Source organism: Anabas testudineus, chromosome 2 (assembly GCF_900324465.2).
Source record: "Anabas testudineus chromosome 2, fAnaTes1.2, whole genome shotgun sequence".
Classification (NCBI taxonomy): Eukaryota; Metazoa; Chordata; class Actinopteri; order Anabantiformes; family Anabantidae; genus Anabas; species Anabas testudineus.
In genome coordinates this window covers 23903720-23914179 of record NC_046611.1, presented here as the reverse complement: position 1 = coordinate 23914179, position 10460 = coordinate 23903720, and the positions used below count along the sequence as shown (strand labels likewise).

Below are 10460 nucleotides of genomic sequence, written 5' to 3'. Positions count from 1 at the left end.
AAGCGTCGTGAAGACGGCCCTGCAGCAGAGAAAGGAGAATGGCTGGAGCCTGCACCACGTGGAAATACATGTCCGTAAAAATTAAAGCTGAGGATGAACTTTAATAGATCACTGCAACTGGATGGTGGGAAATAAGGGGGAAAACATATTTTTAATGTTTCTCTATCACCGGGTTAGTAAATTAAATTGTTTTTAATTTGTTTAAAGCGGACGAGAAGAAAAGCCTGTATTTCCCACCAACACAATAGGCTAAGTACGTTATTGTTAAAGGTTTATATAATAAAATTAAATAAAATAGGACACTATTAAATAAACTGTTACAGAGCATCAATAAATAGTTGTAGTGTTGAATTCAATAGTAATTCAGAAAATTAGACATAAGAAAAAAAGATTAAGATTATCTGCAAAATATCTTCAAATATCTTAAAAAAATATTGCTGTGGCTTATTTGACTTTTCATTAGGATTCTTTAAATAATAGGATGTGTGAGATAACATCTCAGATGATGACCATAAATAAATAATCAAACAATAAACAATAATCCTGAACACTAGAAGACAACGAGATATTTAAGGAGCAACATGCAGTATATTTCTTGTCATGATTGTGAAAGCCTATACTGAAATATACACTCTAGTGGTGCACAGTCACCAAAGAAACTAGTAGGTAGACTATTATGTATTAGATAGACTAAATCCACCTGCTACTGGCTATGTGTAGCATTCTCTTTTATTCTTCCTTGTTTTCATTTTGATGTTAAAGGTCACTGCCAGGGTTGTTTTAGACATCAGCTTTAGTAGTAGAAAACAAAAATCCTTTACTGCACCAATGTAAACAACAACATTATAATGTAAATACTGCTTGAAAATGATCAAAAGGTTTTAAAGGTTGGTAAAGGTGTCTAAAATAATAAATAGCTGAAATAACACAACCTCATAGCCTATTATTAGACTATTGTATATACTTTCTGTGATTATAAATTGTGATTATAATATTGTAGGTGCTGTCCCTGCATACTATTACTACCTACTATCAGCATTGTGTTTAAAACTGTCTGAAGTAAAACTTAAATGAAAATGAAATTTTATTTTATTGTTGTTATTGTTTTTTGTTGTTGTTTTTGATTTATTTTTTTCTGTCGTGCACCCCTGGCACTCCGGACATACTGGTTCCACCTCATCCACATCAGAGGATGTCGTGTTACCAAGGAACTAATGTAGCAAGGAACCAATGTAGTCAGGAAGTGTTTTTTGACGGACAGTGTACTGTAGCACCATTGGTCCCATCTTGGTTTGAGAGAGAAGGTAGAGGAAGGCAAACCGTCCATATTACAGCTGCTTTGTCAGGTACTAAATTTCGTTTAATGTCATTGTCATCTCTTATAAAACCACGCTAGAGTTAAATGTTAAGTTCCGTGCACATTAACTGCTTCATAAAACTATTTGTCATATTAATATGTGGGGAGTTTTTCCAGCTTCACCGCTCGCTGGCGAGTCGGCTAACCCAGCTAACGGTGGTGTCGATGGGCTGCTATTTGCTAACGTTAGTTAGTGCTAATTTGCTAGTGCTCAGTTAGCACCTAGTTAAAGCGTTGCGCATTCAAATGACACTTCTCGCCCTCGAACTGTCCATAGAATGAGCTGTTGTGTTTGGGTAGCATCGCAATAAGTCATTGTCATACATTAACATATTAATTATCCAATTCTTAAATAGTGCTGACAAGCTTCATTCCTCCTTTACCCTGCATTTGCATGGAGGGGACCTCAGTTTAGTTGTTCGCGTCCCGCCCCTGTAGAGCAGCGATTGGATGGTTGCCGTGTCCGTCATGGAGTCTATGCCGGTGATTGGTGGCGAACCAGGATGACAACGCCAGTTTTGTTGTTTTATTCCCCTGCCTTCAACATGGCCTTCCGTAGCTACAGTTGTAACTTGGCTAATATTAGCCAGGACAACTACGTTGTTATTAGGATGTCTCTTATCTATTCATTACAATGAATGACTCGAACATGTTCATTTAGATGCTTTAGTCTTCGGGCTAAGCGTTAGCAACGCTAGCAAGATTAGTATAGCCCACAGTCTTTTGCCGGTGGAGTGTTTCGACAGAAAATGGATGGCGTTACCTTAACTGTCGTCCTTGGTTAGAGATTAGCCATTGTAAGGCTAAGGCACTCTAACATGTTACTGTAGTATCTAGTACAACTAGGCAAGCTCAATAATGATAGCTGAGCATGACGTTTGGTCTGCATCTTTCTAAAATCAACAGATTTTGTTCTTGTGCATGTACTGACATGACAAAATGAAAAAGCCTTCAACAGTGATAGTGATTAGGCTTATCCTGTGATTTGAGCTTTTATTTTTGAATGCTTGATATAAAGCCAAAGTGGGTAGATTCTGATGTCATTTCACCCCTGACTGACACCCCCAATCATCTATCTGCCAGCACTTTTCATGGTGATGGACCCTCCTGGTGGGGGAGACGAACGGCGGAGGCAGGCAGAGCGTCTTCGACGGGAGGAGGCATACTATCACTTCATCAATGAATTGAGTGAAGAGGAGTATCGTCTAATGAGAGACAGCAACCTGCTGGGCACTCCTGGTGAGGAGGAACCCATTTTGTTTTAAGACACTGATTGGGATTGCTTTTGTAGACTTGCTTCACATATGTTCTATGTGTGTAATGTTTATTAAGTATATATATTTGCTCTCAGTATTTAAGCTTTTTCCCCCACTGCTGCTGACTGCATGTAACATTACATATATTTAAAGGGGAGGTGACCGCTGAGGAGCTGCGGCAGCGTCTTGATGGGGCAAAAGAGCGTGTTTCATCTCAACCCCATACTGAGCAGCGCTTACAGACTGCTGATTCCGGAGAACAGCAGAGCAGCAGCATTGAGGGAGAGGAGAGAGGGGCTGGAGGGCGACGAGGGGCAGGTAGGGAAGAGGGGCAGTTGTCTCTATGATTTTTCCAAATCTGATCATCACTAATCATAATGCATGGCTGGGGCTAAATCACGATTGACACAGGTTTTATGACTAGACTTTAAGCCAGCTTTGGTAAGACGTAAACAAAGTTGCAGCACAGTGACTCTGGATAAGCCCTATAATAAATCAAGTGGAATCCTGGATTTTAATAGCATATGAAAGGACTTAAGTGAACCCAAAGGAGTTTTATTAGTATTGTTTTCTTGTTCAAGAGAACACAATTTGGAATTAATACATGGTATTTTAGTCTTAATCTAATTTGTTTTTTACAGGGGTCACAGAGCCAGGAGCAGAAACCTCTAATGGTGACTCATTACTAGAGTGGCTGAACACTTTCAGACGCACTGGTAATGCTACACGCAGCGGGCAAAGTGGTAACCAGACATGGCGTGCTGTAAGCCGGACCAACCCTAACAGTGGAGAATTCCGCTTTAGCCTGGAGATTAATATCAACCATGATCAGCCAGAGCCAGGAGAGCATAATGATACTGTGGACACTCCAGAGCTGCCGGTGACAACCCCAAACACAACTTCACCCTCTATACGCACTGCTTCTTCCTTCTCCACCCCTCGTCCTTCAACCATGCCAAGGCCTGCCCCATACCCATCCCCTCGCCCAGCTATCAGTAGGAGGATGCAGACACGACGTACACGCAGCAGTAGTACGACTCTTTCCATGAGCCCTCCTGCACTCCCTGCACCAGTACCTGCCTCAGCTGCTGCTCAAAGGAGAGGATCCACTTTGCACTCTTTTGCACCACCTCCCACTGTTCCCATCCCTCCTCCTGATCAAACTACACCTTCACATCAAACCATCAATGTTGAAGCAGACCAGGGTCATGATGGTGTGTCTGCGTCTACAGACTGCCCCCGTGTATCATCTCAATCTGGGTCTGTGGACCCAACAGTGGTACATGAATCACGTGGCAGTAGAACTCGATCGCGCGGCCGTGTACGTAGGGCTGCGGGAGGTGGTTGGGTTTCATCCCGCTTATCAAGGCAAAGCCGTTCCCCGTTGCACAGAGTACCTGTTGCCAGTACCAATCCACAGTCCAGCAGTGGTGTCAGTGGCTCTGTTATTGACACTGTTGAGCCAGGCAGTGGCACAAGCTCTGTTTCCATGGAGACAAGGGAGGCTGTGGTTGAACCTGCAGCTTTAACTGAGCCAGCTGCAGAGGGAGGAGAACGCGAGACTGAATCGCATCTAATAGGAACAGGAAGTTCAGCTGTGAGACGGCACCCAACCATTATGTTGGACCTGCAGGTGAGAAGGATTCGACCTGGTGAAAACCGTGACAGGGACAGCATCGCCAGCAGAACACGTTCTCGCGCTCGGGTTGCTGAGAATACTGTCACATTTGAAAGTGACAGTGGCGGATTTAGACGCACCATCTCCCGTTCTGAGCGTGCTGGGATTCGTACTTATGTCAGCACTATTCGGATTCCACTGAGGCGCATCAGTGAGACGGGCCTGGGGGAGCCTAACTCCACCGCCCTGCGTTCAATCTTGCGCCAGATTATGACCGGATTTGGGGAGCTGAGCACCCTAATGGAGACAGAAGCAGATTCTGAAACTGTTGCACCTAGCCACACAGATGCTAGTGGCGCAAATAGTAACATCAGTCAAGCCAGTCGTTTGCATACAACTGAGAGTGCAGCTGGCCAGGTTGGTACCGGTGGGGTAGTTCAAGAAAGAATGGTGGGAATTGAGGAGGACCAGGGTGGGCAGGCCAGACTGGGGGGAGGAGGGGTAGTGAGCACCCCAGAGGGACGGGCCAGCAGCAGAGACACCAACAACCTGGTAGAAAACGGTACTTTACCCATCCTGCGGCTTGCACACTTCTTCTTGCTCAATGGTGAGGAAGATGATGAACACCCTAGAGGCCTGACCAAAGAGCAGATTGACAATCTATCTACGCGCACCTATGGTCAGGCCAGCCTGGAGGGGGAGATGGGTCGTGCATGCAGTGTTTGCATTAATGAGTATTCCCAGGGCAACAAGCTGCGCCGTCTGCCCTGCTCTCATGAATTCCACATCCACTGCATTGACCGCTGGCTTTCTGAAAACAACACCTGCCCCATCTGCAGGCAGCCCATACTTGCAGTTCATCATGACTGACCCATTTGCTCGCAAACAGAACTATGTTGCTGGCTGGCTGTACTGAGCAGAACCAAGTGGGCTTTGCATGTACATAGCGCTTTCATGGTTTAATTTCTCTGAAAATATCCATTGTGTTGAAGTTGAAGAAGGTTGAACCAAAAGTGCGGAAAAAAGAAACTATAAATGCAGAGAATTAACAATTTATTTTTTTAGACTCTTTGTTTTCAGTAACTTATTGATGTATTTTCTTCTTTCTGTGACCTTTTTTTCTGGTCTCTGTCACAAAGCTTCAGATGCTCTTTCAAAGGATGGCATTAATGCTTAAGGAGCCCCTGCAGCCACTGCTGACTAGTCTCACTTTAACTCTGATACATGTGAGATATCTTTGTCACAGATGAACTACACAAATCACATGTACACTTGATTTACTCAGTAGAAGCTGTAAATAACTCACCACTGCTTGTATTTAAGGGGTTTGAAGTAAGCTCCTCATATGCCATCTGTTTATAATGAAAACAGGAATCCTAGAGTTTTGTTTTGTTTTTTTTACCTTTCACCATTTTAAAGCTTCAATGTTCATTTTAGTGTGTAAAGTGTCCCTTTACACATGGTTAAGAAATGTATGATTTATTGGGATGTGTATGAGCAATGTATTTAATTTTGAAATAAGTTTTATTCTGCACGTCTTTTAGTATTTGTTTAAGTCCTCTCTTTCCACCTGCCTCATATACAGAGTTCATCCATAAAAGTCATCCAATAAGACTAACCACTTAGAAACCATTAAACATTTTCCATATGAGCAGCACAATTCAAATGAAACCCAGAAGGCATATGATAATCAGGGATTCAGAGTTGTGATTTAGTAATGAGATGTGCAATATATAGAGAGAAGACAGTATTGTTTTTTTTGTGTTGTTTTTTTTTGCTGTTCATTGTTGTTTACATTGTAATGCCTGATTATCATCTCCACTTAAATTCTTATTAATCCTGGAATCAGTGTTTCCTCTTGATTCATGTTTCAGTTTTGGATCTGTTCAAGACAGACACTCTGGGACCTGTGTCATGAATTTTCTTTGAGAAGTTTGTCTAATGTATCTGCTGAGCGCAAACCTGGAACACTGATTATCATAAGAAAAAAAAAAACAGTCCAGAGAATTCAGAAATTCTTCTTCAACAGATGTTAAAAATAGAAAATGTTTAGGTTTGGAGCATCTACTGCAGCTCTGGCTCCAAAACTACTTTTACCGCTAACGAGAATGTGTCAACAAGGTTAACAAGGCTTATCCCCCAAGTTGGATCTGTCACAGTTCAATGTTCAGTCTGTTTCAACTCAAGACCAGTAAAGCATCGGAATTAGGTAGTGTTAGTATGATATTTCTGTAATGTAATGGATTCTCTGTATGGTTTGTTTTTGCATTATATGCACACATAATGACATTTTTAGTGTAGAACGGGTGGATTATTTACATGAGACACCCTGTGTTCTTCCCACCACTGTTACTTCAGCAGTAACGGTACACAGGAGCTAACTACATCTCTGCAGTTAAGAAGTCACAATGGAAACTGTAGGAATGATGCATTATAGTATGTAAGAATGTGTGAGAGTGGGGTAAGTTTGTATGGTAAATTGTGTGTGTGTGTTTCCCAATAAACCTGGTTCTCAAAAGACATCGGTTCAGTGAATGTCCATGTTAGAGCCTTGGAGAAGGTTGTGGCCACACAGTGCAGAAGTGAATATTTATTCTGTCCTTATTTAATAAGATGGAAATCTGCAGCTTTCTGAAATATGAATATGTATTGTGTTACAATGTGAAGAGTAAATAAAACACTTATGATTATGTTACTATGTAATGAAAGAGAGACATTGGTTTTCTTCTCTACTCCTAAACGATGGAATAAATTTGGTATGCCTGGAGATCCAGTGTACTTGGGAATTTGATATTTAACAGTGTGTTGTGAGCACATTTGCGGAGAAGTGGCTTTTATCCAATATAACAAATCACTAATTTGCATCAAGGGACTGAAAATATACTCAAACTAGGTGAATGTTACTCTCATGGTGGTTTTCAAGACTAGTATCGTAATGACTGTGGTGTATACTATTACTAAACTAATGATCCGAGTTCTCTTTTACGTATTGTAGCATACATGTAAATAAAAGTTAGTCTGGGCCACGTATCAGTTTTCTGTAAAACAAATAAGTATATAAAAACCGCAGCACTATTCTTTTATTCGTCTCCTTTAAAAGTTAGGTGCTTGTTTATTGTTAGATATTGAAAGACTGCACGATGTAAAGTTATATTTTAGATTTTACGGTCAGATGACAGGTGCGTGCACGCGTGCGTCTCCCTGCGCGCGTCCATGTTTCAATCGATCAAGTTTCAGACAAACTGCAAGACAGGAAGCAGAGCTGCTCTTCAAAATAAAGCTCGACAAATAATGAAACGAATTTAGACTTGCTCACAATTAGGATTCTTTAAAATGCTGTTTTCATCATTAGTTAATTGTGATTTGTTTGTTGTAACAATTACTTCTCTGGTTGAGGCTAAATTAAAAGACATAATTGATTTACTTGACAAAAAGAGAAAAAGAACAAGACCTTACAGTTATTTATCATTATCAAATTTTACATACTTGCTGATATTGCTGTTATTTAACTAACTGATAAACAACATGTTTCATCTGCGGTTGAATGATACAAATTCGCTCAAATAGCAACATCAGGAAATATTAAAGGACAGGACATCAGGACATATTAAATGCAAAACGTAAATGATGTGGTTGTGTATATTCATAATTTAGCAACTGAAAAAGTAGAAATTACAGATACAGACTATTTGACGAGTCTGGAAATGCAGTTTTAATGGCATAATCTTTAATTTAGATACCGTGGTTAAACCTGATCAAGCTTTTGACAAAGAAAAACATTCCGGCTCCCCCCCCCCCACCCCCCAAGAACATATTTTATTTTGAAAGCATCACCCGGACGTAGACAGTGTGTGTTGTGTGTGGTTTGACGCTGGATGATGCTGTCCTCTACAACGTTACCTCCACCGTCCTGCCGAGAAATAATGATCCGTGAGGAGCAGCAGCAGCAGCGGTGGTGGTGGCAGCCCGGGCCCGGAGCAGCATTCCCCTGCTCGGTGGCAGATCCATGAGCATGCCCCCGCTGCGGCCTCGTCCTCCCAGCTTCATCGACGCTCGTTCACCACCAGCAAGATGTATTTCAACCGGAGAGCCAAGAAGATACACAGCGAGGGAGGTAAGCTTTGAAGAAAAACTGCTGATTTAATCTTTGCTCGATCTCGGTACCGCCCGCTCAAATCGTGACCCGTCAACTAAACTCACGTTGAAATCAGTGTTAAAAATAGGCCTGTCCTTATCCAGTGTGTGGCGGCCTGTATATGGCTAATCGTGGGTATTATGTGCTTTGCATAACAACGGGGGTCGGTGCTGTGCGGGACTGCGGCATGCATGTGGGCTGATTTGCTGTACCGGTATTTCTCCTCCAGCCTCTGTCGTGTTTTTGGCACCGGCTGCAGATGCAAGGGCAAGCAGACTGCAGGTGCTCCAGGTAGCACCGCCTGCCCTTTGTAGAGACGGTTATTTGAATGAAGTCGGTATCATCTGAGTGATCCATGCTGTGCCTTAACATCGCCAACATATGACACACATTTATTCTTGGTACGGTAGGATAAATGCGAGTCTGGTGCGTGTAAGGTTGACGCACAGGGCATCCTTATGTAATTTAGCAACAGTCCCTTGTATCTTGACCTCCTGAATCGCATCAGCTGAGATATTATCATATGGTTTGTCATGCGTAAATATGTCAAGTCACTGGCATGCTTTTTACGGTGTCTAGACATAATAAGGAATGTTATTTTTCATTTCAAAGTCCAGCCAAAGCTGATATAGATCAGTCCAAGAACAGCCTATTACAGACTTAAAAACCACGTGACCGTCTAAAGCCGTCCAAAAATGAATCTCACCTCACTTTAAGGCCATCCACCTCCACAGCCTGCTAAGGGATGTTCATCTCTCACATGTCCTGTGTCTGCTGGTTTCTGTATGAACCCAGGCTGTGTTTTTAGAATAAACCCCCGTGACTAACTGCGGCATTGGCACCAGTCTCACCTCTTGGCAACAAATAGCCATCTTGTCCTCAAAGTTACAAAGAAACCTGGGTTGTTCTAACAAGAGGCTGCATCAGATTACACAATGGGATTGTCCTGGAAGAGAGGAGCATGTGTTTGGCTCACCCAGTGGCTTTCCAAAGTGACTGGCACATGTTGTTGGGCTGTATTGCTGTTGTTCCTTTCATTGCATGCCTATCACAGCTTCCAGAAATAGAAAACAGGGCACATTGTGGGGGTCAGTGCCAAGTGGGCCACACTATCTTCAAGCCAGAGATTCCCAGATGTTTTGTTACTACATGAGCAACTGGGTGTTTTGATGCTGAGGCGGCATAAAGGTTAAATGTGTTCAGCACTAATTATAAAAGGAATTATCCTCAGAATATCAGATGGCCTTGAAAGAACTAACACATTTGATTTAGTGAAGTGTGTTAGTGACCAGGTTAAGCAACAACTATTATTAGTTTTTGTATTGTTTATATCAGAGAAGTTAGTGTAAGAAAGTGTTTACCACATTTAAGCACAAATTTGAATGGAGAAGTGCTTGAGTGTGAACGTCATTCTAAACATACGTGTCCCCTCTTGGATTCCCTGTGTTGCCTTTACTGTAATCTCCTAAAGCCTGACCTCTTGATTCTTTGCTCCAATTAGTGAGCAGCCACATCCCTGGAAATGACGTCTGCAGCTGCCTATCTGCCACATTTACCCACATTGTAATATTTTATTGGTTTGAATTTAAGAAGACCATAGAAAGTAGGTGCTACAAATCATGTGTGTAGTACCAACAGCACATGGAGCAATTATCACACTGGGTGATGAAGCACATTATACTGTGAAACATTCATTTTAGAGTTATGATATGAAGCCAAATCAAGTGTAATTAACATGTGTTATAGGTTTTGTGGATGTGGATGTCCCACAGGATTTGTTTTACAATGTAAGGACGCTTCTTGTAGTGTGTTGCTAGGTCTAGTTTATGTGAGTCAAGGCAGCTCGAACCAACTATCAACAGTATGTCTGTTTTGGGAAGATAATGACTGGTCGTCATGGCTGCTGTGTTATTGAAGATGCGGTTTGGGAGATAAAGAGGCCTAATAAATGGCAGCACAAGAGGTATTTACACGAACTGGACACATGGGGGCTCTCCTGGGCAGGCTACCACAATCAGACCTACATCTTTCACATGCAGGCATGGTTCTCACTCATGATGCCTCCAGTGATAGGCATTAACAGCGCAGTTACTT

General features: G+C 42.1%; 2 protein-coding genes across 4 annotated transcripts in view; both read left to right on the top strand.

Moving 5' to 3' along the window:
• Positions 1 to 1270: 1270 nt before the first annotated feature.
• Positions 1271 to 6926, top strand: rnf6 (ring finger protein (C3H2C3 type) 6). Its single transcript, XM_026363793.1, has 4 exons — positions 1271 to 1346; positions 2441 to 2596; positions 2767 to 2931; positions 3255 to 6926. The coding sequence occupies exons 2-4, from the start codon at positions 2449 to 2451 to the stop codon at positions 5099 to 5101; spliced, it is 2160 nt and encodes a 719-aa protein (XP_026219578.1). The 5' UTR covers positions 1271 to 1346; positions 2441 to 2448; the 3' UTR covers positions 5102 to 6926.
• A 1194-nt stretch (positions 6927 to 8120) lies between these two features.
• Positions 8121 to 10460, top strand: part of atp8a2 (ATPase phospholipid transporting 8A2) — a 44822-nt gene continuing 42482 nt past the window's right edge. For all 3 annotated transcript variants that reach the window (XM_026363253.1, XM_026363252.1, XM_026363251.1), the window contains exon 1: positions 8121 to 8345. In XM_026363253.1, coding sequence (XP_026219038.1) covers positions 8303 to 8345 — 43 coding nt within the window. In that variant the 5' untranslated portion in view covers positions 8121 to 8302. The remainder of the gene's footprint in view (positions 8346 to 10460) is intronic.

Excerpts from the sequence above, each read along its gene's own strand:
- rnf6 (XM_026363793.1), top strand. The coding sequence starts at position 2,449 with ATGGTGATGGACCCTCCTGGTGGGGGAGACGAACGGCGGAGGCAGGCA. Across the intron at positions 2,597-2,766 it reads CAACCTGCTGGGCACTCCTG|GGGAGGTGACCGCTGAGGAG; the intron begins GTGAGGAGGAAC and ends ATATATTTAAAG. Across the intron at positions 2,932-3,254 it reads TGGAGGGCGACGAGGGGCAG|GGGTCACAGAGCCAGGAGCA; the intron begins GTAGGGAAGAGG and ends TGTTTTTTACAG.